Source organism: Dendropsophus ebraccatus, chromosome 7 (assembly GCF_027789765.1).
Source record: "Dendropsophus ebraccatus isolate aDenEbr1 chromosome 7, aDenEbr1.pat, whole genome shotgun sequence".
NCBI lineage: Eukaryota > Metazoa > Chordata > Amphibia > Anura > Hylidae > Dendropsophus > Dendropsophus ebraccatus.
This window is the reverse complement of record NC_091460.1, coordinates 1983397-2011374: the sequence shown is the minus strand read 5'-3', so window position 1 is coordinate 2011374 and position 27978 is coordinate 1983397. Positions and strand designations below refer to the sequence as shown.

At 52.0% G+C, this 27978-nt stretch overlaps 1 protein-coding gene and 1 pseudogene across 1 annotated transcript; one reads left to right on the top strand and one right to left on the bottom strand.

The window, feature by feature from the left end:
• Positions 1–3390: 3390 nt before the first annotated feature.
• The window catches only part of LOC138797205 (zinc finger protein 84-like), a 33577-nt pseudogene continuing 8989 nt past the window's right edge, over positions 3391–27978 (top strand).
• Positions 18151–26881, bottom strand: LOC138797203 (zinc finger protein 300-like). Its single transcript, XM_069977041.1, has 2 exons — positions 26624–26881; positions 18151–19645 (listed from the first exon to the last, which is right to left on the bottom strand). Exons 1-2 carry the CDS (start codon positions 26828–26830, stop codon positions 18479–18481), a joined length of 1374 nt encoding a protein of 457 aa, XP_069833142.1. The 5' UTR covers positions 26831–26881; the 3' UTR covers positions 18151–18478.

Here is a 27978-nt window from a genome sequence, read left to right as displayed (position 1 = left end):
GGAGGAGGGGTGTTACATTGTGTTACTATCAGTGTGTGACCCCCCCAGCAGTAAGGTAAGCTTACAGGAGGAGGGATGTTACATTGTGTTACTATCAGTGTGACCCCAGCAGTAAGGTAAGCTTACAGGAGGAGGGATGTTACATTGTGTTACTATCAGTGTGTGACCCCCCAGCAGTAAGGTAAGCTTACAGGCGGTGGGATGTTACATTGTGTTACTATCAGTGTGACCCCCCCCCCCCCCCAGCAGTAAGGTAAGCTTACAGGAGGAGGGGTGTTACATTGTGTTACTATCAGTGTGTGACCCCCCCAGCAGTAAGGTAAGCTTACAGGAGGAGGGATGTTACATTGTGTTACTATCAGTGTGACCCCCAGCAGTAAGGTAAGCTTACAGGAGGAGGGATGTTACATTGTGTTACTATCAGTGTGTGACCCCAGCAGTAAGGTAAGCTTACAGGAGGAGGGATGTTACATTGTGTTACTATCAGTGTGACCCCAGCAGTAAGGTAAGCTTACAGGAGGAGGGATGTTACATTGTGTTACTATCAGTGTGACCCCCCCCCCCCCAGCAGTAAGGTAAGCTTACAGGAGGAGGGATGTTACATTGTGTTACTATCAGTGTGTGACCCCAGCAGTAAGGTAAGCTTACAGGAGGAGGGATGTTACATTGTGTTACTATCAGTGTGACCCCAGCAGTAAGGTAAGCTTACAGGAGGAGGGATGGTACATATGCTGTGGCCCCTGTATGGTTTGGGGCCCCTGGCTGTGACATAAAGGCCCCGGCAGGAGTAACGCCTCCTTGTATTCCAGTTGTCTCCTCTTCTCCCCCAGACGCTCCTCCTCCTGAATGACCCCCCAAGGATGGAGAAGGACAGGAATGAGATCAGTAAGAGAATATTACACGTCACCTTGGAGATCATCCGCCTGCTGACCGGAGAGGTAACTTCTCTAGATTTCCACCATTGTTGTCTGGGCTCTTTGGCCCCTCCCTCCCTCCCCCGCTCTATGTTCTGGATCTGGTCTCCTCTTTGTAGGTGCGGTGGTCTCCAGCACTGACCCCAGTAGTCCAGATTTGTCTCCTCCTCCTCCTCCTCACTAGAGCTCTATACAGGGGGACAATCTCCTCTTTGTAGTGAGGAGGAGGCAGGAATACTGGGCTCAGTCCCCTCATTGTCTCTCTCCATCCCCAGGATTACACCATAGTGAAGAAGACATGGGGGGAGGGTGTGGCCTTCCCCCAGGAGTCAGGAGGGCGGAGCAGGGCCCGGGGCCCCATCACGGAGCCTCCATCACTGATACATGAGCAGAAGATCCTAGAACTCACCCACAGGATGACTGAGCTGCTGACTGGAGAGGTGACACTGGGGAATGCTGGGAGATGATAGAGTAATCCAGGAGGCAGCAGGCTGGGGGGGATGACTGTGTGATCATTGTGTGTGTCAGGTTCCTATAAGGTGTCAGGATGTGGCCGTCTATTTCTCCATGGAGGAGTGGGAGTATGTAGAAGGACACAAGGATCTGTACCGGGGGGGAGCAGCCGCTCATGATGGAGGATCAGCCGCCCGGCCTCACAGCACAAGGTAAGAGGAGACCTTCCTGATGCTAGAGAGCAGGGGGGAGGGGCCCCTAGATCATCATCCTCCTCCTCCCCCTCCTCCCATCATCCTCCTCCTCCCATCCTCCTCCTCCTCTCCTCCCATCCTCCTTCTCCCATCCTCTTCCTCCTCCCCCCATCCTCCTCCTCCCCCCATCCTCCTCCTCCCCCCATCCTCCTCCTCCCCCCATCCTCCTCCTCCTCCTCCCCCCATCCTCCTCCTCCTCCTCCCATCCTCCTAGATCATCCTTCTCTTCCTCCCATCCTCCTCCCCCCATCCTCCTCCCATTCTCCTCCTCCCCCCATCCTCCTCCCATTCTCCTTCTCCCATCCTCCTCCCATCCTCCTTCTCCCATCCTCCTCCCATCCTCCTCCTCCCATCCTCCTCCCATCCTCCTCCTCCCATCCTCCTCCTCCTCTCCTCCCATCCTCCTCCTCCCATCCTCATCCTCCTCCCCCCATCCTCCTCATCCTCCTCCTCCAATCCTCCTCCTCCTCCCATCCTCCTCCTCCCCCCATCCTCCTCCTCCTCCTCCCATCCTCCTCCCATCCTCCTAGATCATCCTCCTCTTCCTCCCATCCTCCTCCCCCCCCATCCTCCTCCCATTCTCCTCCTCCCCCCATCCTCCTCCCATTCTCCTCCTCCCCCCATCCTCCTCCCATCTTCCTCCTCCTCCCTTCCTCCTCCTCCCATCCTCCTCCTCTCATCCTCCCATCCTCCTCCTCCCATTCTCCTCCTACTCCCATTCTCCTCCTCCTCCTATCCTCCTCCTCCCATCCTCCTCCTCCCTACCATCCTCCTCCCTCCCCCTCCTCCCCCTCCTCCTCCTCCCTCCCATCCTCCTCCCTCCCATCCTCCTCCCCCTCCTCCTCCTCCCTACCATCCTCCTCCCTCCCATCCTCCTCCCCCTCCTCCCTACCATCCTCCTCCCTCCCATCCTCCTCCCCCTCCTCCCCCCATCCTCCTCCCCCCATCCTCCTCCCTCCCATCCTCCTCTTCCTCCTCCCCATCCTCCTCCTCCTCCCATCCTCCTCATCCTCCTCCTCCCATCCTCCCCCTCCTCCTCCTCCTCCTCCCATCCTCCCCCTCCTCCCATGCTCCTCCTCCCCCCATCCTCCTCCTCCCATCCTCCTCCTCCTCCCCCCATCCTCCTCCTCCTCCCATCCTCCTCCCATCCCCCTCCTCCTCTCCTCCTCTCCTCCTCCCATCCTCCTCTCCTCCTCCCATCCTCCTCCCATCCTCCTCCTCCTCCCATCCTCCCCCCATCCTCCTCCTCCCATCCTCCTCCTCCCATCCTCCTCCTCCCATCCTCCTCCTCCCATCCTCCTCCTCCCATCCTCCTCCCCCCATCCTCCTCCTCCCATCCTCCTCCTCCCATCCTCCTCCTCCCATCCTCCTCCCCCCATCCTCCTCCTCCCCCCATCCTCCTCCTCCCCCCATCCTCCTCCCCCCATCCTCCTCCTCCTGGTGACATGTAGCAGTGTATAATGGATTGGCTCCCTGTGTGTTCCCTACAGATGGAGGCAGTGACAGGAATCCACCAGAGAGGTGTCCCCGTCCTCTGTATTCCCAGGACTGTCCAGAGGGAAATGTCCCAGCAGACAATCAGCAGGTAGATGAGGCTGATGCTATAGCACTATATCTCTATAGCGCCCCCCGGTGCTGGTGGTTGTTGCTCCTGCACTCATAGATGTGATGAGGCTGATAGATACATGTTGCTGGTTTCTTATGTTGATGTGTTAGATTTTCCCTCCTGTCTGCTGGATTGTACTGAATTGTTCTATATGTCCCATCAGGGGGGAGATCAGGTGACTAATATTAAAGTGGAGGATGAAGCAGAAGAAGAGAGGATGAGGGGCGATCCCCGGTGTATGAGTGAGGTGAAGGAGGAGGAGGCGCCGGCAGCTGCTATACCAGGTATGGGAGAATGGAGTTATACAGGGATATAAGGGGGGGCTCCACCTTACAGCTACATTACAGTAACACCCCCCCCCCCCCTGTGTATATATGTATAGTGCAGTATAGTGAGGGGGGGCACAGGGATATAAGGGGGGGCTCCACCTTACAGCTACATTACAGTAACCCCCCCCCCCCCTGTGTATATATGTATAGTGCAGTATAGTGAGGGGGGGGGCACAGGGATATAAGGGGGGGCTCCACCTTACAGCTACATTACAGTAACACCCCCCCCCTGTGTATATATGTATAGTGCAGTATAGTGAGGGGGGGCAGGGATATAAGGGGGGGCTCGACCTTACAGCTACATTACAGTAACACCCCCCCCCCCATGTATATATGTATAGTGCAGTATAGTGAGGGGGGGGCAGGGATATAAGGGGGGGCTCCACCTTACAGCTACATTACAGTAACCCCCCCTCCCCCCCCCTGTGTATATATGTATAGTGCAGTATAGTGAGGGGGGGGCAGGGATATAAGGGGGGGCTCCACCTTACAGCTACATTACAGTAACACCTCCCCCCCTGTGTATATATGTATAGTGCAGTATAGTGAGGGGAGGGCAGGGATATAAGGGGGGGCCCCACCTTACAGCTACATTACAGTAACCCCCCCTGTGTATATATGTATAGTGCAGTATAGTGAGGGGGGGGGATATAAGGGGGGGCTCCACCTTACAGCTACATTACAGTAACACCCCCCCCCCCTGTGTATATATGTATAGTGCAGTATAGTGAGGGGGGGCAGGGATATAAGGGGGGGCTCCACCTTACAGCTACATTACAGTAACACCCCCCCCCCCTGTGTATATATGTATAGTGCAGTATAGTGAGGGGGGGCAGGGATATAAGGGGGGGCTCCACCTTACAGCTACATTACAGTAACACCCCCCCCCCTGTGTATATATGTATAGTGCAGTATAGTGAGGGGGGCAGGGATATAAGGGGGGGCTCCACCTTACAGCTACATTACAGTAACACTCCCTCCCTTCCCCTGTGTATATATGTATAGTGCAGTATAGTGAGGGGGGGCAGGGATATAAGGGGGGCTCCACCTTACAGCTACATTACAGTAACCCCCCCCCCCTGTGTATATATGTATAGTGAGGGGGGGGCAGGGATATAAGGGGGGGCTCCACCTTACAGCTACATTACAGTAACCCCCCCCCCCCTGTGTATATATGTATAGTGCAGTATAGTGAGGGGGGGGCAGGGATATAAGGGGGGGCTCCACCTTACAGCTACATTACAGTAACCCCCCCCCCCCCTGTGTATATATGTATAGTGCAGTATAGTGAGGGGGGGCGGGGATATAAGGGGGGGCTCCACCTTACAGCTACATTATAGTAACCCCCCCCTTTGTATATATGTATAGTGCAGTATAGTGAGGGGGGGCAGGGATATAAGGGGGGGCTCCACCTTACAGCTACATTACAGTAACACCCCCCCCCCTGTGTATATATGTATAGTGAGGGGGGGCACAGGGATATAAGGGGGGGGCTCCACCTTACAGCTACATTACAGTAACACCCCCCCCCTGTGTATATATGTATAGTGCAGTATAGTGAGGGGGGGGCAGGGATATAAGGGGGGCTCCACCTTACAGCTACATTACAGTAACACCCCCCCCCCCTGTGTATATATGTATAGTGCAGTATAGTGAGGGGGGGTCACAGGGATATAAGGGGGGGCTCCACCTTACAGCTACATTACAGTAACCCCCCCCCCCCTGTGTATATATGTATAGTGCAGTATAGTGAGGGGGGGTCACAGGGATATAAGGGGGGGGCTCCACCTTACAGCTACATTACAGTAACACCCCCCCCTGTGTATATATGTATAGTGAGGGGGGGGGGGTCACAGGGATATAAGGGGGGGCTCCACCTTACAGCTACATTACAGTAACACCCCCCCCTGTGTATATATGTATAGTGAGGGGGGGGGGGGCACAGGGATATAAGGGGGGGCTCCACCTTACAGCTACATTACAGTAACCCCCCCCCCCTGTGTATATATGTATAGTGAGGGGGGGCAGGGATATGAGGGGGGGCACAGGGATATAAGGGGGGGCTCCACCTTACAGCTACATTACAGTAACACCCCCCCCCCCCCTGTGTATATATGTATAGTGCAGTATAGTGAGGGGGGGGGCAGGGATATAAGGGGGGGCTCCACCTTACAGCTACATTACAGTAACCCCCCCCCCCCTGTGTATATATGTATAGTGCAGTATAGTGAGGGGGGGGCACAGGGATATAAGGGGGGGCTCCACCTTACAGCTACATTACAGTAACACTCCCCCCCCCTGTATATATATGTATAGTGCAGTATAGTGAGGGGGGGGGGGCAGGGATATAAGGGGGGGCTCCACCTTACAGCTACATTACAGTAACACCCCCCCCTGTGTATATATGTATAGTGAGGGGGGGCACAGGGATATAAGGGGGGGCTCCACCTTACAGCCCCCCCCCTGTGTATATATGTATAGTGCAGTATAGTGAGGGGGGGCAGGGATATAAGGGGGGGCTCCACCTTACAGCTACATTACAATGAGGAAAGAGAGTGAGGGCCCCTGAATGGAAGATCAGAATGTGAAAATCTCGAGGTCGGCCGCCTGGGCCTCAGCAAGGGGTTAATAGTTGACCCCCTCCCTTTCTGGGCTGTTGGGGTCTGATCTCCCAGCTGCCTCTGCTCCTTGTAGTGCACCGGTGAGAGGTTACACAGTAACGATTGTAGATGGAATCTTTTCTCACTGAGCTGACATCCTCCCGTCATGGCCGTTTCTCCTATCGGTTCCTCGATGTCCTCGCAGCAGATGGAGGAGCCATGTGGGATTACACGGAGCGATGACTGAATGATAAATGATTTCTCGTTCGTCGTTTGATCGTTGCTTCTATTACAAGAAATGATTTTCGTTTAAATTTGAATGATATAACGATAATTTGAGGGATATTCGTCCTGTGTGATAGGAGAGCACGGCCCAGGAGATCAGAGCGGGAAGATTACTGGTCGAGAGCTCAACGGGGGAGGGGCTCAGATCCGTTAACCCCTGGCTTGCTGGCCCGAGCTGCCATCTTGCTATGAAAGTGGAAGCATGATGGGAGTGGTAGTGGTGCTACAGCTGCAGATCCATTAGTTGGAGTCATGTGACTTTGGGTCGGGAGGCTGTGTTGGATACGTTCCTCCTTATATTACCCTGCTGTCTCCGCTCCGCACTATTCCTTCTGCTGCCGCCACAGCTTTCTCTATGTTCATTAGATAGAATGGGAGGAGGGGACGTCATGAACCCCTTAAGGACACAGTGCATACATGTACACCCTTTCTGCGGCTCGGTGGTATCTACAGCCCAGGTCTACGCCTATTAGTGGGCACGGTCCGATCGCCGTGGCCACTAACTAGGCATTAGGTGCAGCTTTCAAAGTTGACAGCTACATTTAAATGCCTGTTTCCCCGGTACCTGGTGGTCTAGTGGGGGGACTGCCCCATGCTGCCCCGCACCCCCTCGATGTGATCGCAGAGGAGCAATCTCTCCATCTGAGCCGGGCCAGGGGCTGTAATGGCGCTGATCCTGACTCAGCAATCTATTGCTCTCAGCTGCAGCAGCCAAGAGCAATAGAGCACAGATCTCATGGATCTATGCAGTATATCTATACTCATTAAAAGATCAGTGTGCTATACTAGAAGTCCCCCGGGGCTAACCCTAACCCTAACCCTGGGGGGACTAACCCTAACCCCAGTGGTGGGGGGGACTAACCCTAACCCCAGTGGGGGGGGGGGGTAGTGGGGGGGAAATAACCCTACACCCCATCCTCTTGGGGGTAAAATCCTAACCTCAGAGGGGCTTCTAGTTAGTGTGTAAAAAAATAAATAAAAATGTGTTCTTTTTTTCATTAATAAAAAGCCCCCTCCCCTTATAGAAGTCTGAATCACCCCCCCCCCCCCCCCCTTTCCTATTTTATAAATAAAACAAAAACATATTCGGTATCGCTGCGTGCGTAATCACCTGAACTCTTAAATTATCATATTCCTGATCTCGCACAATAAACGGCGAGGAGGCAAGGGGTTAAGGGGATTATCTTACCTAGACAGACCTCACCGTACACAGGTTTAACCTGAGATGTAGTGACGGTGCGGCCATTAGACTAGACAGACCTCACTGTCCACAGGTTTAACCTGAGATGTGGTGACGGTGCGGCCATTAGACTAGACAGTCCTCACTGTCCATGGGTTCAGCCTGAGATGTGGTGACGGTGCGGCCATTAGACTAGACAGACCTCACAGTCCATGGGTTCAGCCTGAGATGTGGTACGGTGCGGCCATTAGACTAGAAAGACCTCATAGTCCATGGGTTCAGCCTGAGATGTGGTGACAGTGCGGCCATTAGACTAGACAGACCTCACTGTCCATGGGTTCAGCCTGAGATGTGGTACGGTGCGGCCATTAGACTAGACAGACCTCACAGTCCATGGGTTCAGCCTGAGATGTGGTGACAGTGCGGCCATTAGACTAGACAGACCTCACAGTCCATGGGTTCAGCCTGAGATGTGGTGACAGTGCGGCCATTAGACTAGACAGACCTCACCGTCCACAGGTTTAACCTGAGATGTGGTGACGGTGCGGCCATTAGACTAGACAGTCCTCACTGTCCATGGGTTCAGCCTGAGATGTGGTGACGGTGCGGCCATTAGACTAGACAGACCTCACAGTCCATGGGTTCAGCCTGAGATGTGGTACGGTGCGGCCATTAGACTAGAAAGACCTCATAGTCCATGGGTTCAGCCTGAGATGTGGTGACAGTGCGGCCATTAGACTAGACAGACCTCACAGTCCATGGGTTCAGCCTGAGATGTGGTGACAGTGCGGCCATTAGACTAGACAGACCTCACAGTCCATGGGTTCAGCCTGAGATGTGGTGACAGTGCGGCCATTAGACTAGACAGACCTCACAGTCCATGGGTTCAGCCTGAGATGTGGTGACAGTGCGGCCATTAGACTAGACAGACCTCACTGTCCATGGGTTCAGCCTGAGATGTGGTGACAGTGCGGCCATTAGACTAGACAGACCTCACAGTCCATGGGTTCAGCCTGAGATGTGGTGACAGTGCGGCCATTAGACTAGACAGACCTCATTGTTCTGTATCCACGTCTGTGAACATCGGACCTCCCCTCTATATACTGTCATACTGAAAAGTTCTTTATCTACTGTGATAATTTTTTTTAGGCAAAAAAGTAACAATCTATTTTTAATCCTAACAGAAAATCTGAGTGAGGACTTCCTGTTATTACCCGATGAGGATATCCTCACCCTCATTGTACATCCCGGAATTCACACTACAGATCTATCCTATAATCCTGACCACTCACACACTGCGGCCACAGGGACAGGTCGGAAATGGGGCAAAAGATTTCCATGTGATGAATGTGGAAAAGAGTTTACGAGAAGATTTAGTCTTTTTACACACAGAAGAATTCACACTGGAGAGAGGCCATATTCATGTTCAGAATGTGGGAAAGGCTTTAGATGTAAATCGGATCTGGTAAAACATGTAAGAGTTCACACAGGAGAGAAACCATATTCATATTCAAGACGTGTGAAATGTTTCAAAGATAGATCAAATCTTACATGTGAGAGAAGTCACATGGGTGAGAAGTCTTTTTTGTGTTCAGAATGTGGGAAATGTTTTACACAAAAATCCCAACTTGGTACACATAAACGAAGTCACACAAGGCAGAAGCCATATTCATGTTCAGAATGTGGGAAATGCTTTTTTCAAAAATCACATCTTGTTACACACGAAAGAACTCACACAGGAGAGAAGCCGTATCCATGTTCTGAATGTGGGAAATGTTTTACCGATAAATCAAATCTTGTGAGACACGAGAGAAGTCATAAGGGAGAGAAACGATTTTCATGTTTAGAGTGTGGGAGATGTTTTACCCAGAAATCACATCTTGTTACGCATGAGAGAAGTCACACAGGAGAGAAGCCGTTTTCATGTTCTGAATGTGGGAAGTCTTTTTTTACTAAAATCAGCCTCAAGAAACATCTGAGAAGTCACACAGGAGAGAAGCCGTATTCATGTTCAGAATGTGGGAAATGTTTTGCAAATAAATCAAGTCTTTTCACTCATTGGAGAAGTCACACAGGGATGAAGCCCTTTAAATGTGAAGAAATAAGTGTTTTCCCCCATTAGCCAAGACCTGCCACACATCCAGTATATACTGTATGTGGAGAGTTCTGTCCGAGAAGCTAAAGTGTTACACTGAGCCTTGTTTACTACTGTACTTTATTTCTGTAGCACTTACATATGCCAGAGCGCTGTACAGAGATGATCAGTCCCTGGTGCTCAGCGTCTATCCTCTGCGTGTATTGGAGGACAGAATGAGACCTCCATGGGGCGCTCCAGAGTGACAGAGAAAGAGTCAGTCTGTCAGGAGAATAAAAATATTTTTCTCTGTTTGGGAAGCACAGACTGATATATGAAAGGTACCAGGTGTCTCTGCAGGCTGGAGGCTGAATTGCAGCTGATACGTTTGGAGATCAGGGGAGCAGAGAAGGTCCTCCCTGTCCCCTTCCCCCTCCGGCTGTCTTGGTGCTGTACCCTCTGAGAGAGGGGCGAGTGGATGGTGGGAGCTTCGTCTGTAGGATGTCACCGTGCAGGAGCTCTGGGCTGCATAGGAGACATGCCGGCCGCCTGGAGGGGGAGAATGTTACTGTGCAGGAGCTCCGGGCTCCATAGTAGACATGCCGGCCGCCTGGAGAGGGAGGGAGGATGTCACCGTGCAGGAGCTCCGGGCTGCATAGTAGAAATGCCGACCGCCTGGAGAGGGAGGATGTTACTGTGCAGGAGCTCCGGGCTCCATAGGAGACATGCAGGGCTGCCTGGAGAGGGAGGTAGGATGTTACTGTGCAGGAGCTCCGGGCTCCATAGGAGACATGCCGGCCGCCTGGAGAGGAAGGGAGGATGTTACCATGCAGGAGCTCCGGGCTGCATAGGAGACATGCCGGCCGCCTGGAGAGGGAGGTAGGATGTTACTGTGCAGGAGCTCCGGGCTCCATAGGAGACATGCCGGCCGCCTGGAGGGGGAGGATGTTACTGTGCAGGAGCTCCGGGCTCCATAGTAGACATGCAGGGCCGCCTGGAGAGGGAGGTAGGATGTTACTGTGCAGGAGCTCCGGGCTGCATAGGAGACATGCCGGCCGCCTGGAGAGGGAGGTAGGATGTTACTGTGCAGGAGCTCCGGGCTCCATAGGAGACATGCCGGCCGCCTGGAGGGGGAGAATGTTACTGTGCAGGAGCTCCGGGCTCCATAGGAGACATGCCGGCCGCCTGGAGGGGGAGAATGTTACTGTGCAGGAGCTCCGGGCTCCATAGTAGACATGCCGGCCGCCTGGAGAGGGAGGGAGGATGTTACTGTGCAGGAGCTCCGGGCTCCATAGGAGACATGCCGGCCGCCTGGAGAGGGAGGTAGGATGTTACTGTGCAGGAGCTCCGGGCTCCATAGGAGACATGCCGGCCGCCTGGAGGGGGAGAATGTTACTGTGCAGGAGCTCCGGGCTCCATAGTAGACATGCCGGCCCCCTGGAGAGGGAGGGAGGATGTTACTGTGCAGGAGCTCCGGGCTCCATAGGAGACATGCCGGCCGCCTGGAGGGGGAGAATGTTACTGTGCAGGAGCTCCGGGCTGTAACATGTATAAAGGTTTTTGTAATGTCATCACTTTCCCTTCTTCCCTCCAGAATATACAGATAAGTCTTTCCTGATGTGGTTTTTACCTCACACCCTCCACCATTTTTGTAGCCGTCTGTGGACCGGTTCTATGTTATTAGTATCTTCCTGTAGGTGAGGTCTCCAGAACTGGACACAGTATTCCAGATCCAGACCCTTCTCCTATGTCACTATCCTTACCCACCAACCCTTCTCCTATGTCACTATCCTTACCCACCAACCCTTCTCCTATATCACTATCCTTACCTACCAACCCTTCTCCTATGTCACTATCCTTACCTACCAACCCTTCTCCTATGTCACTATCCTTACCTACCAACCCTTCTCCTATATCACTATCCTTACCTACCAACCCTTCTCCTATATCACTATCCTTACCCACCAACCCTTCTCCTATATCACTATCCTTACCTACCAACCCTTCTCCTATATCACTATCCTTACCCACCAACCCTTCTCCTATATCACTATCCTTACCTGCCAACCCTTCTCCTATGTCACTATCCTTACCTGCCAACCCTTCTCCTATGTCACTATCCTTACCTACCAACCCTTCTCCTATGTCACTATCCTTACCCACCAACCCTTCTCCTATATCACTATCCTTACCTACCAAACCTTCTATGTCACTATCCTTACCTACCAAACCTTCTATGTCACTATCCTTACAGACCAACCCTTCACCTATGTCACTATCCTTACCTACCAACCCTTCTCCTATGTCACTATCCTTACCTACCAACCCTCCTCCTGTGTCACTATCCTTACCTAACAACCCTTTTCCTATGTCACTATCCTTACCTACCAACCCTTCTCCTATGTCACTATCCTTACCCACCAACCCTTCTCCTATGTCACTATCCTTACCTACCAACCCTTCTTCTATGTCACTATCCTTACCTACCAACCCTTCTCCTATGTCACTATCCTTACCTACCAACCCTTCTCCTATGTCACTATCCTTACCTACCAACCCTTTTCCTATGTCACTATCCTTACCCCCCAACCCTTCTCCTATGTCACTATCCTTACCTACCAACCCTTCTTCTATGTCACTATCCTTACCTACCAACCCTTCTCCTATGTCGCTATCCTTACCTACCAACCCTTCTCCTATGTCGCTATCCTTACCCACCAACCCTTCTCCATGTCACAATCCTTACCCACCAACCCTTCTCCTATGTCACTATCCTTACCAACCAAACCTTCTCCTATGTCACTATCCTTACCTACCAACCCTTCTCCTATGTCACTATCCTTACCCACCAACCCTTCTCCTAACTGCTGGAGGAGCTGCCCAGAAGACATTTAGATTGACTGGGTGTTCCATAGGTGATAGCGGAGGTCTGCTTCCACTGTTCTAATGCACAGGGTGACAGTAGCTGTCAGCTGAAAGATAATACCATCATATGTGGTGAGCCCCCGGATGATGTTGTAGCGGTGGCGTGACCGGTCAGTTGCTAGGTGGAAGTGTGACGCCACTCCTGTGGTGGATGGCCGAGATACAGCCGGACCTTAAAGGGGTTATCCAGTGCTCCAAAAACATGGCCACTTTCCCCCTACTGTTGTCTCCAGTTTGGGTGGGGGGGGACAACAATAGGGGGAAAAGCAGCCATGTTTTTGTAGCGCTGGATAACCCCTTTAAGGGTTTGTCATGTGACGCCAGGGCCTGGTGGGCACACAGGTGAGATGGCACGCCTGCTGTTATAGTGTAAGGCCGGTTGTACCCTTCTCCCCTGGGGTCGGTGTTCTGTCGGGCTGCTGCTGGGTCTCTTGGGATAGTGTAGTCACAGGTGGTCATAGCGGTGTAATGACCCTCCCAGATAGTAGGACCCCCCACCCACAGAGAGGGGAGATGTCCCAAGGTTGCGGTGTACATGCTGTGCAGGTGGTGGCCAGTAATCACAGACTCAGGTGATACTGGGGACTTGGTTACTACTTGTAAATGTGCAGCAGGTAACACAACGAATATTCAGGTACTGATACAGGTCCAATAACTACACGAACATAGAACCAGCAGATCTGTGGGATAAGTGCGGAGTAGGATGTAGTAGAGCTGATAAGGTTGTACTGAGGTAGTAGTAGAGAGGAGGGTGCCGTGAGAGTCTCATCCCAAGTAGTAATGTGCTCTGCCGGGAGGTCGGAGTGTAGAGAAGAATACTTGTAGAAGAGGAAACAACCTGTGCCCATGTATTGACCTTTTCCTATAATCTTCACACCACCTGATGCACACTAGCTGTGGCTGAACCGTACTGATGGGTGACACAGGTCCCAGACCTTGTTACCTGGGATGAGCGGAATGGTTAGGATTTTCTAAGTACACCCGCGCTGCGAGATGGAGTTTATCGACTTTCTAGTAACTTTGCTCCACCCGGATCAGTTCCTAGCTCTTTGGCTTTTCTGCAGAGACTGTCCGGCACTGTACTGACTAGTCTTCGGCTAGGGTTGAGGTTATCTGTAGGCTAGTCCTCTCCTGAAGGGCTTAGCAGCGCATCATACAGAGTGTGTATTGCTTCAAGAAAGAGAGTTGTGAGAGCTGACTGTTCTGCGTCCTACCCATGCGGGGCGCTGACTAAGACTGAACTTGTAGTGGGGACCTGGCAGAGGGTCAGGGCCCAGGTGGAACCACTGAGAAGAGCTATTTGAGCTGCGTCCTTTCTCCACCAAAGCTCAGCTAAGACTCCTTCTTCACCCAAGGGACTAACTTCTTAACCAGCGTGTGTGCTGCGCTGTGGTTGGGTGGAAAGAGCGCAATAGAGAGACAGGATAGAAAAGAGAGAATAATGTAGAAGCAAGGAGAAATCCCACTGGACAACAAAATCTGGTACATACACAAACAATAACCCTTTAGTATCCTTCAGCTGTGCAGCTTCTAGACCTTAGTTACACACTATAGGGACATCTAGTGGTCATCTTCAGTAATACAACAGTTATAGCAAAATCACAGACAAGTGCAGACTTTTACAAGGGTGTAAGGAATAGCAACACCCACAGTGGGACATCACAGATGTATGTCCATATAACCGCATATTATTGCATGAAAATAAAATCCCCTGAGCCTCATCACAGAGACCCCACAAACAAGAGAGGGGACCCTGGAACACGGTATCTATATATAGTGCAGTATATCACCTATATGCAATGAATAATGGACCTGCAGCTGTTACAGGTATATCTCATCTATACAGTGCAGCAATATAGCTGGAGGTTACTGTACATAGGGAAAGAAGACCGGACAGGACGTCAGCATGGAAACTACATAGGGAGAGAACAAGACCAGACAGGACATCAGCCAGAAAGATGGCAGGATGGTAACTGTACATAGGGAGAGAAAAAGACCGGACAAGATGTCAGCCAGATAGATGGCAGGATGGTAACTGCACATAGGGAGAGAACAAGACCGGACAAGATGTCAGCCAGGTAGATGGCAGGATGGTAACTGTACATAGGGAGAGAACAAGACCGGACAGGATGTCAGCCAGATAGATGGCAGGATGGTAACTGTACATAGGGAGAGAGAACAAGACCGGACAGGATGTCAGCCAGATAGATGGCAGGATGGTAACTGCTCCCCTCAAGCCAAGTACAGAGCTGCAGGCAGATAGTGACCCTGAAGCCGGGGGGTCCGGGCTCCACACCCGTGCAAGTCGTCTGATCATTTTCCCAAGGGCTATTACACAAAACGATTATCAGCTGGAACGGCCGGTAATTGACACGGACGATAATTGCATTATGTAATAAGACCCTCAGTGGATACTACTGCTCCAGGACCCAGCAGAAGAGCAGGACTCCACGATCCAGAAACATCCACGTAAGAGAGAGGAGGAGAAAGGCGGCGGCACTCACCATGAATCTGCTATTTAGTCTTTATTGTGGATCAGTGGTGGCACGCACCGGAATCTCTGGTCTCTCCCTCCCTGCATGTTCATGTGTTGCCTGGAGACCTTCATCTACACTCACACACACACACTCATCTACACACTCATCTACACACTCACACACACACACACACTCATCTACACACTCACACACACACACACTCATCTACACACTCACACACACACACACTCATCTACACACTCACACACACTCATCTACACACACACACACACTCATCTACACACACACACACACTCATCTACACACACACACACACTCATCTACACACACACACTCATCTACACACTCACACTCATCTACACACTCACACACACACTCATCTACACACTCACACACACACACATCTACACTCACACGCATCTACACTCATACACGCATCTATACTCATACGCATCTACACACACACATACTTACACGCATCTACACTCATACACAAACGCATCTACACTAACACACATCTACACATACACACACGCATCTACACTCATACTCACACGCATCTACACCCACACGCATCTACACTCACACATACATACTCACGCATCTAAACTCATACTCACACGCATCTACACTCACACACACATACTCACACGCATCTACACTCATACTCACACGCATCTACACACACACGCATCTACACTCATACTCACACGCATCTACACACACACGCATCTACACTCACACACACATACTCACACGCATCTCACACACACATACTTACACGCATCTACACTCATACTCACACGCATCTACACACACGCATCTACACTCACACACACATCTACACTCACACACACATACTCACACGCATCTACACACACACGCATCTACACTCACACATACATACTCACGCATCTAAACTCATACTCACACGCATCTACACTCACACACACATACTCACACGCATCTACACTCACACACACATACTCACGCATCTACACACACACACATACTCACGCATCTACACTCACACATTCTCACGCATTACACTCACACACATACTCACACGCATCTACACTCACACACACACATACTCACACGCATCTACACTCACACACACATACTCACACGCATCTACACTCACACACACATACTCACACGCATCTACACTCATACTCACACGCATCTACACACACACGCATCTACACTCACACATACATACTCACGCATCTAAACTCATACTCACACGCATCTACACTCACACACACATACTCACACGCATCTACACTCACACACACATACTCACACGCATCTACACTCACACACACATACTCACGCATCTACACACACACACACATACTCACGCATCTACACACACACACATACTCACGCATCTACTCACACATTCTCACGCATTACACTCACACACATACTCACACGCATCTACACTCTCACACACTCACACACACATACTCACGCATCTACACTCACACACACATACTCACACGCATCTACACTCATACTCACACGCATCTACACTCATACTCACACGCATCTACACTCACACATACATACTGACGCATCTACACTCATACACACATTTATACGCATGTACACTCATACACACATTTATACGCATGTACACTCATACACTCACACACATACACAGAGTAAATAAATCTTTAGTCGGGGGGATATTTCTCTCCCCAGTCCATTATAACTGGGGACGTCCTGTGACTGTCAGAGCCGCGCTGCCCCCATCTGCCGCTGCCTGCGTACTCTAATCATTCTGGTCATTGGTGATATCCTGGAAGTGAAGAGGGATGTCACCGGATGTCAGAAAATCCTGGCCAGGCTGGTGACCAGACACGTGGCTCTATCTACAGAAAGGGCAATTATGCAGAATCACAATATTTGTTGATGAAAAAGACACACGAGTCCGGCCCAAAGGGGTCTTGTCCAATGTAGCAGTGTACTCTGCCGGAACAGAAGAGGCAAGTAGAAGAAAGTAGACAACACTCGTATTCAGGGAGGATTTCTAGTCTGACTGCCTTCTGCCCCCTAGTTGTTGTCTACCCGTCCTAGGTGGGTAATACAAACCCCAGGCCTTATCTGGGCTAAGCAAACTCCCGAGACTTCCCAGACATCTTGCACTGCGCAGTGGAATACGTAGACTTTCTGTACCTTTGTTCCACAGGGGTCAGTTCTAGAGATGAGCGAACCTCGAGCATGCTCGAGTCGATCCGAACCCGAACTTTCGCCATATGATTAGCGGTGGCTGCTGAACTTGGATAAAGCCCTAAGGCTATATGGAAATCATGGATATAGTCATTGGCTGTATCCAAGTTTTCTCTGTGGTTTTCAGTGTGGTTTCTCTCCTCTGTAGAGTTCTAGCACTGCATAGCGGTTCTGGTGCTCATCAGAAGAAACTGGCTTGCTTAATTGTGTCCCTGTTAGACTCACTTCAGATGACAACTGACTGCAACTCACTAACTCCTCCCATCAGGAACTAAGTACGAACTACAGGGGTTCATCTAACACATGGGACCTGTCATATATCTGTCTGTGCTTCCAGACTGCTGACACTGTTATATAGAGGTCAGGAGACACATGGGACCTGTCACATATCTGCCTGTGCTTCCAGACTGCTATATGACAGATATATTACAGGTCCCATGTGTCTTCTGACCTCTATATAACAGTGTCAGCAGTCTGGATCCTGACAGCTTCTCTCTTCTGTGATACAATCAGCCCTTGACTTGTCCAGCTAGCCTCCATCTTTCTTTTCCAGCCATTCTTTGGAGGTTTTCCTTTAGGGTCAGTCTTCCCTTTAGGATGCTGGGGAGGTGCCTGCACACTATCCATGGGGGACACTATCCATGGAGGTCGGCAGAGAGTATCAGTATATATAAGCTTTGCACAATCTGTAAGTGTGAACGAGCCCTTATCATAAACGTCTGCTGGAGGGACAGAACCAAGAATTCAGGACATGAAAGGAAATAAATATAATTTTTTTAATTTAATTACATAAATAAAGTGTAAAATGCAAAGATTCAAATGTTAAAAAAGTAGCATCCTGCTATGTGACCCTGCAGGTGGAGGAGTCGATGAATACAGGAGGAGGATGGGTCAGGGGGACAATTCAGCATCACTGCCTTCTCCTCTCCTTATATCCTCAGTCCTTCTCCTCCATGGATCCCACTGACTGATCACTGCCTCCTCAGTCCTTCTCACTGATCACTTCTCTATCAAGTTTAGAAATCTATTTCCGCATACAGAACATTGAAATGGCTTCTCTCCTGTGTGAGTTCTCTGACGATTCCTTACTTTAGGGAAACCCTTTTGGCATTATCAACATGACTAGGTCTTCCCTACTGTGTGACTTCTCTCGTGCCTCGCAAGACTTGATTTAGCAGTAAAACATTTCCCACATTCTGCACATGAATATGGCCTCTCTCCTGTGTGACTTACTTCATGTTTAAGCAGGCCTGATTTACTTGTAAAACATCTATTACATTCTAAACAGGAATATGGTTTCTCTCCTGTGTGAATTCTTTCATGTTGAACCAGATGTGATTTTCCTGTAAAACATTTCCCACATTCTGAACATGAGAATGGTTTCTCACCTGTGTGAACTCTCTCATGTATAATAAGCTGCGGTTTATTTGTGAAACATTTCCCACATTCTGAACAGGAAAACGGCTTCTCTCCTGTGTGACTTCTCCTATGTACAACAAGACTTGATTTATCTGTAAAAGGCTTCCCACATTCTGAACACGAATACGGCTTCTCTCCTGTGTGAATTCTCTCATGTATAATAAGATATGATTTTGTTGAAAAACATTTCCCACACTCTGAACATGAATACGGCTTCTCTCCTGTGTGACTTCGCCTATGTACAACAAGACTTGATTTATCTGTAAAACATTTCCCACATTCGGAACATGAATATGGCTTCTCCCCACTGTGATTTTTTTCATGTACACCAAGATAAAATTTACTTGTAAAGCATTTTCCACATTCTGAACATGAATAAGGCTTCACTCCTGCATGACTTCTCTCATGTGCAATAAAGTTTGTTTTATAAGTAAAGCATTTGCCGCATTCTGAACATGAATATGGCTTTACTCCTGTGTGACTTCTTTCATGGGTATGAAGATTTGATTTATTTGAAAAACATTTCCCACATTCTGAACATGAATATGGTTTCTCTCCTGTGTGAATTCTTTTGAGTGTAAGATGATCCAATCTTTCTGTAAACTCTTTTCCGCATTCACCATATTGAATCCTCTCCCGTCCTCTGTGACCGGTCCCTGTGGTCGCAGTGTGTGATTGGTCAGGAGAAGGTTCCTCATGGTCAGGAGGAGTATATGATAGATCTGTAGTGTGACGTCCTGGATGTACAGTAAGGGGGAGGAGGGCTTCTCCTGAGGAGTACTGCTCCGCACCGCCAGCTTCTTCTTTATAATTCAGCGGTAACACAATGTTCTCCTCAGAGATATTACCGACATTTTCTGTGATTATAAAGTAATATTCTTATTATAAATAGCTTTATATTTAAATATAAAAAAGTTAACCAATCACCTGGGAGCTGTCAGTCACATGACTAAAGTAAGCGGGTGGCTCTGATAACTAGCACAGAACATGGATACAGAATAACAGACTCTGCAGCGCGTACACAGACTATATAATAAATAATACTAGAAGGTTCCGGCTCTTATATTACTATCCCCTCGGTGGGTGATAATTGTCGGGGACGGTTCTGGGACCCGCATGGGCTGGATATCCTCTCTATCATCTCTCTTTAAGCTTTTGTGGTTTCCCAGACAGCGATGATTTGTGGACATTTTATGTCACTGCCTGAAGCTACAATCCTCCCACCGTTCTGCAGGTTAGTGTTAGTGAGCCTTAAAGGGGTTAATGGCGCCCCCTGGGGGACCCAAGAGCACACAGACATTTCAACCTTACATCCATGTGTCCGTGGATTCTATACAATCTTGGGTCAGTACTGTAATGAAGAGTCAGAAAGGAGGAGTGTGCTGGTGTTTGTGCCGCACTCTGGCCGCCTCACCGCTGCTTCCTCCTCCTCCTCCATGAACTCGGCTGCCCGGCATCAGTGTGTGCTAGCAAGGGTCATATGCTGTCTCTACAGTTTGCCTATACATCGGTTATCTCCCCGGGAGGTCAGGTAGGGGGAGGCGGGCAGGGGTTGTGAGGTGGGAAGAGGCAGGCCGGTGCTGTGAGGTGGGGGGAGGCGGGCAGGGGTTGTGAGGTGGGGGGAGGCTGGCAGGGGTTGTGAGGTGGGGGGAGGCGGGCAGGGGTTGTGAGGTGGGAAGAGGCAGGCCGGTGCTGTGAGGTGGGGGTGGCGGGCAGGGGTTGTGAGGTGGGAAGAGGCAGGCCGGAGCAGTCAGGTGGGGGGAGGCGGGCAGGGGTTGTGAGGTGGGAGGAGGCAGGCTGGAGCTGTCAGGTCGGGGGAGGCAGGCAGGGGTTGTGAGGTGGGAGGAGGCGGGCCGGTGCTGTGAGGTGGGGGTGGCGGCCAGGGGTTGTGAGGTGGGAGGAGGCGGGCCGGTGCTGTGAGGTGGGGGGAGGCGGGCAGGGGTTGTGAGGTGGAGGGAGGCGGGCCGGAGCTGTCAGGTGGGGTGGGAAGAGGCAGGCCGGAGCAGTCAGGTGGGGGGAGGCACTGATGACCTCTGACCTCAGGCTGCGTGCAGAGGAACCCAATGAAATGGGCTGCAGCATGGGTCAGTAACAGGACTGTGTTAGTGATCACGGTAATTGATGCAGCTAAATGGTGTCAGTAATGATGATAACTGGTGTGGACAGTAGCTGTTGTAGCAGAGCTGTGTGGGTGGTCAAGGTATCTGGTGCATCAGAGCTGTCTAAGTGATTGCTGTACTCGGTATAGCAGAGCTGTCTAAGTGATCACTGTACTCGGTATAGCAGAGCTGTCTAAGTGATTGCTGTACTCGGTATAGCAGAGCTGTCTAAGGGATCATTGTACTTGGTATAGCAGAGCTGTCTAAGGGATCATTGTACTCGGTATAGCAGAGCTGTCTAAGTGATCACTGTACTCGGTATAGCAGAGCTGTCTAAGTGATTGCTGTACTCGGTATAGCAGAGCTGTCTAAGGGATCATTGTACTTGGTATAGCAGAGCTGTCTAAGGGATCATTGTACTCGGTATAGCAGAGCTGTCTAAGTGATCACTGTACTCGGTATAGCAGTGCTGTCTAAGTGATCACTGTACTCGGTATAGCAGAGCTGTCTAAGGGATCATTGTACTTGGTATAGCAGAGCTGTCTAAGTGATCATTGTACTCGGTATAGCAGAGCTGTCTAAGTGATCACTGTACTCGGTATAGCAGAGCTGTCTAAGTGATCACTGTACTCGGTATAGCAGAGCTGTCTAAGGGATCACTGTACTCGGTATAGCAGAGCTGTCTAAGGGATCATTGTACTCGGTATAGCAGAGCTGTCTAAGTGATCACTGTACTCGGTATAGCAGAGCTGTCTAAGTGATCACTGTACTCGGCATAGCAGAGCTGTCTAAGTGATCACTGTACTCGGTATAGCAGAGCTGTCTAAGGGACCTTTGTACAAGACCGCAACCCCCAGCATACCCTGATACCTGAAATATTACAAGACTACAACTCCCAACTATTCACTGTCTGGGGGGGGGGGATTATATTTCCACCGTTGTGTTTTTTTTGTTTTTTTTTTAATACTTCAGTATCGCTATCAAACTGAGAGTTCTGGTATAGTGACATCTCTAGAAGCCATTGCCCTCAGTATGAGCAGCTGCTCACAGCGCCTGCACTGAAGGCATGCACACACAGCGATAATAAGGAAAGCCAGGAGGCCGGGCGGCCCAGCGGGAAGGAGGCCGGGCAGCCAAGCGGGAAGGAGGCCGGGCAGCCCAGCGGGAAGGAGGCCGGGCAGCCAAGCGGGAAGGAGGCCGGGCAGCCAAGCGGGAAGGAGGCCGGGCAGCCAAGCGGGAAGGAGGCCGGGCAGCCAAGCGGGAAGGAGGCCGGGCAGCCAAGCGGGAAGGAGGCCGGGCGGCCCAGCGGGAAGGAGGCCGGGCAGCCAAGCGGGAAGGAGGCCGGGCAGCCAAGCGGGAAGGAGGCCGGGCAGCCAAGCGGGAAGGAGGCCGGGCAGCCAAGCGGGAAGGAGGCCGGGCAGCCAAGCGGGAAGGAGGCCGGGCAGCCGAGCATATTCATGGGGAAGGGGAGGAAGAAGGAGCGGTTAGACGGCACAAACACCAACTCACCACTCTTATTTTACGCTTCAGTACCGTATGGGACCCAAAAGTGTCAAGGAGGCGGAGCCTAGCATTCCATGGGCTGTTCCCCACTATCTCTCACTGTGCTGTATGTTGTGCAGACATTATCGGTATGCATCCAGCATGGCCGCCGGCTCAGGAGGAGGTGACAGATTCCCTGTAAATAATCCCACACCAGCGCATGCTAAAGTGGAGGAATGCTCGGGGACCGAGGGAGGCCACAGTATTATTTATAAACCTCCCCCACTCATCCCAGAGCGCGGTACAGGCCGCCAGGTATTACATAGGGAGAGAGGAGCCTGCCCGCCAGGTATTACATAGGGAGAGAGGAGCCTGCCCGCCAGGGATCATATAGGGAGAGAGGAGCCTGCCCGCCAGCTATTACATAGGGAGAGAGGAGCCTGCCCGTCAGGTATTACATAGGGAGAGAGGAGCCTGCCCGCCAGGTATTACATAGGGGAGAGGAGCCTGCCCGCCAGGTATTACATAGGGAGAGAGGAGCCTGCCCGCCAGGTATTACATAGGGAGAGAGGAGCCTGCCCGCCAGGTATTACATAGGGAGAGAGGAGCCTGCCCGCCAGGTATTACATAGGGAGAGAGGAGCCTGCCCGCCAGGTATTACATAGGGAGAGAGGAGCCTGCCCGCCAGGTATTACATAGGGAGAGAGGAGCCTGCCCGCCAGGTATTACATAGGGAGAGAGGAGCCTGCCCGCCAGGTATTACATAGGGAGAGAGGAGCCTGCCCGCCAGGTATTACATAGGGAGAGAGGAGCCTGCCCGCCAGGTATTACATAGGGAGAGAGGAGCCTGCCCGCCAGGTATTACATAGGGAGAGAGGAGCCTGCCCGCCAGGTATTACATAGGGAGAGAGGAGCCTGCCCACCAGGTATTACATAGGGAGAGAGGAGCCTGCCCGCCAGGTATTACATAGGGAGAGAGGAGCCTGCCCGCCAGGTATTACATAGGGAGAGAGGAGCCTGCCCGCCAGGTATTACATAGGGAGAGAGGAGCCTGCCCGCCAGGTATTACATAGGGAGAGAGGAGCCTGCCTGCTAGGTATTACATAGGGAGAGAGGAGCCTGCCCGCCAGGGCTTACATAGGGAGAGAGGAGCCTGCCCACCAGGGCTTACATAGGGAGAGAGGAGCCTGCCCGCCAGGTATTACATAGGGAGAGAGGAGCCTGCCCGCCAGAGATTACATAGGGAGAGAGGAGCCTGCCCGCCAGGTATTACATAGGGAGAGAGGAGCCTGCCCGTCAGGTATCATATAGGGAGAGAGGAGCCTGCCCGCCAGGTATTACATAGGGAGAGAGGAGCCTGCCCACCAGGTATTACATAGGGAGAGAGGAGCCTGCCCGTCAGGTATCATATAGGGAGAGAGGAGCCTGCCCACCAGGTATTACATAGGGAGAGAGGAGCCTGCCCGCCAGGTATTACATAGGGAGAGAGGAGCCTGCCCGCCAGGTATTACATAAGGAGAGAGGAGCCTGCCCGCCAGGGGTTACATAGGGAGAGAGGAGCCTGCCCGCCAGAGCTTACACTCTACAAGGTAAGGGGGAAGTCAGTCACAGTGTGATGCAAAATTATTTTTAAGTTGTAGCCGGTATAACGGTATATAATGGTATAATTAGATGGGTTGTCAGGTTGCTCTTGATGTTGTGGGTTCCAGAGTATGGGGGGGGGAGCTCAAACAAAATCTTAAAAGGCAGTTGTGTGAAGTGACTGGAGGATGGGAGGCTGTGTGAGGGACGGTAGCCAGATATCAGGTCAGAGATGTACGGAGGGGACAGGGTGTGGACGGCCGTGTATGTCATTGTCAACAATTTACAATGAATATGTTGGACAATGGGGTCCAGTGCTGGGATTGTCAGAGGGGAAGGTGGATTAGTCGGGTGGCAGAGGTAAAGATAGACTGGAGAGGAGTAAGGGAGTTAGATGGAGGCCAGAGAGGAGGATGTTACAGTAGTCCAAGCTGGAGACAATGAGAGCATGGACCAGACGTTTGTGGAGTCAGGGGTGAGGAAAGAGCAGATTCTGGAAAGGTTTTTCAGGTGAAGGCGGCAGAGGTGGTCAGGAGGTGGTCGGGCTCTGAATGCACAGCTGAAAAGAAAGGGTAAAGTTAAAGATGACCACAAGGCAGCAGACTTTGGGGACAGGAAACAGGCACTGGATGTAACTGCACTGTAATCAATATGTCGTCACTATGGGGATAACGATGGACTTAGTGGCAGTATGATGGCTATATGGATAGTGAATATACTTTCTTCATGTATAGTGGTATTATTTGGTAACTGCAGGACTAGGAGGTTTACTGCACACAAAACTACTACCCCCGCTGCTACTACTACCCCTACACAGACGTCCATCATTTTCTACACTGTACTGCTGCTGCTATAACTGCACCCACTGTAAATACTACCCCCCCTGCTGTCACTACTACTCCCTCTCCCACCACCCCCTGCTGTCACTACTACTCCCCCTGCCACCACCACCTCCTGCTGTCACTACTACTCCCTCTGCCACCCCCTCTGCTGTCACTACTACTCCCTCTGCCACCACCACCCCTGCTGTCACTACTACTCCCCCTGCCACCACCACCTCCTGCTGTCACTACTACTCCCCCTGCCACCACCACCTCCTGCTGTCACTACTACTCCCTCTGCCACCCCCTCTGCTGTCACTACTACTCCCTCTGCCTCCACCACCCCTGCTGTCACTACTACTCCCTCTGCCACCACGCCCTGCTGTCACTACTACTCCCTCTGCCACCACGCCCTGCTGTCACTACTACTCCCTCTGCCACCACCACCCCCTGCTGTCACTACTACTCCCTCTACCACCACCACCCCTGCTGTCACTACTACTCCCTCTACCACCACCACCCCTGCTGTCACTACTACTCCCTCTACCACCACCACCCCCTGCTGTCACTACTACTCCCTCTGCCACCACCACCCCGTGCTGTCACTACTGCTCCCTGTGCCACCACCACGCCCTGCTGTCACTACTACTCCCTCTACCACCACCACCCCTGCTGTCACTACTACTCCCTCTACCACCACCACCCCCTGCTGTCACTACTACTCCCTCTACCACCACCACCCCCTGCTGTCACTACTACTCCCTCTGCCACCACCACCCCCTGCTGTCACTACTACTCCCTCTGCCACCACCACCCCCTGCTGTCACTACTACTCCCTCTGCCACCACCCCCCCTGCTGTCACTACTACTCCCTCTGCCACCACCACCCCCTGCTGTCACTACTACTCCCTCTGCCACCACCACCCCTGCTGTCACTACTGCTCCTTCTGCCACCACCCCCCCTGCTGTCACTACTGCTCCTTCTGCCACCACCACCTCCTGCTGTCACTACTACTCCCTCTACCACCACCACCCCTGCTGTCACTACTACTCCTTCTGCCACCACCACCCCCTGCTGTCACTACTACTCCCTCTACCACCACCACCCCTGCTGTCACTACTACTCCTTCTGCCACCACCACCCCCTGCTGTCACTACTACTCCCTCTGCCACCACCACCCCCTGCTGTCACTACTACTCCTTCTGCCACCACCACCCCCTGCTGTCACTACTACTCCCTCTGCCACCACCACCCCCTGCTGTCACTACTACTCCCTCTGCCACCACCACCCCTGCTGTCACTACTAATCCCTCTGCCACCACCACCTCCTGCTGTCACTACTACTCCCTCTACCACCACCACCCCCTGCTGTCACTACTACTCCCCCTGCCACCACCACCCCTGCTGTCACTACTACTCCCTCTGCCTCACCACCCCCTGCTGTCACTACTACTCCCTCTGCCACCACCCCCTGCTGTCACTACTACTCCCCCTGCCACCACCACCCCTGCTGTCACTACTACTCCCTCTGCCTCACCACCCCCTGCTGTCACTACTACTCCCTCTGCCACCACCCCCTGCTGTCACTACTACTCCTTCTGCCACCACCACCCCCTGCTGTCACTGCAGCTACTGATAAAACTACCCACATTGCTGCATTTTCACCTATATTAGACATAGTTAATACTATAGGAGCAAGTTAAGAAAGCGTAATAATGTCCTATAATCCCCACAGGTATCAGGTGAGAAAGAGATACAGTATAACGGGCAGCACTACAGGTACAGGAAGCTGTCAGTATAAACGTCAGCCTGATATATACAGAGTAACAGGGACCCTGACCAGCAGCCATTGTGCGGCCTCCATACCTGGTATAGCAGCTGCCGGCGTCTCCTCCTCCTTCACCTCACTCATACACGGGGGATCGCCCCTCATCCTCTCTTCTTCTGCTTCATCCTCCACTTTAATATTAGTCACCTGATCTCCCCCCTGATGGGACATATAGAACAATTCAGTACAATCCAGCAGACAGGAGGGAAAATCTAACACATCAACATAAGAAACCAGCAACATGTATCTATCAGCCTCATCACATCTATGAGTGCAGGAGCAACAACCACCAGCACCGGGGGGCGCTATAGAGATATAGTGCTATAGCATCAGCCTCATCTACCTGCTGATTGTCTGCTGGGACATTTCCCTCTGGACAGTCCTGGGAATACAGAGGACGGGGACACCTCTCTGGTGGATTCCTGTCACTGCCTCCATCTGTAGGGAACACACAGGGAGCCAATCCATTATACACTGCTACATGTCATCAGGAGGAGGAGGAGGATGGGAGGATGGGGGGAGGAGGAGGATGGGGGGAGGAGGAGGAGGAGGATGGGGGAAGGAGGAGGATGGGGGGAGGAAGATGGGGGGAGGAAGAGGAGGATGGGAGAAGAAGGAGGATGGGGGGAGGATGGGAGGAGGAAGAGGAGGATGGGAGAAGGAGGAGGATGGGGGGAGGAAGATGGGAGGATGGGGGGAGGAGGAGCATGGGAGGAGGGGGGGGGGGATGGGAGGAGGAGGAGGATGGGAGGAGGAGGAGGAGGAGGAGGATGGGAGGAGGAGGAGAATGAGGATGGGAGGAGGAGTAGAAGGAGGAGGAGGATGGGAGAAGGAGGATGGGAGGGGGAGGATGGGAGGAGGATGTAGGGGCCCCTCCCCCCTGCTCTCTAGAATCAGGAAGGTCTCCTCTTACCTTGTGCTGTGAGGCCGGGCGGCTGATCCTCCATCATGAGCGGCTGCTCCCCCCGGTACAGATCCTTGTGTCCTTCTACATACTCCCACTCCTCCATGGAGAAATAGACGGCCACATCCTGACACCTTATAGGAACCTGACACACACAATGATCACACAGTCATCCCCCCCAGCCTGCTGCCTCCTGGATTACTCTATCATCTCCCAGCATTCCCCAGTGTCACCTCTCCAGTCAGCAGCTCAGTCATCCTGTGGGTGAGTTCTAGGATCTTCTGCTCATGTATCAGTGATGGAGGCTCCGTGATGGGGCCCCGGGCCCTGCTCCGCCCTCCTGACTCCTGGGGGAAGGCCACACCCTCCCCCCATGTCTTCTTCACTATGGTGTAATCCTGGGGATGGAGAGAGACAATGAGGGGACTGAGCCCAGTATTCCTGCCTCCTCCTCACTACAAAGAGGAGATTGTCCCCCTGTATAGAG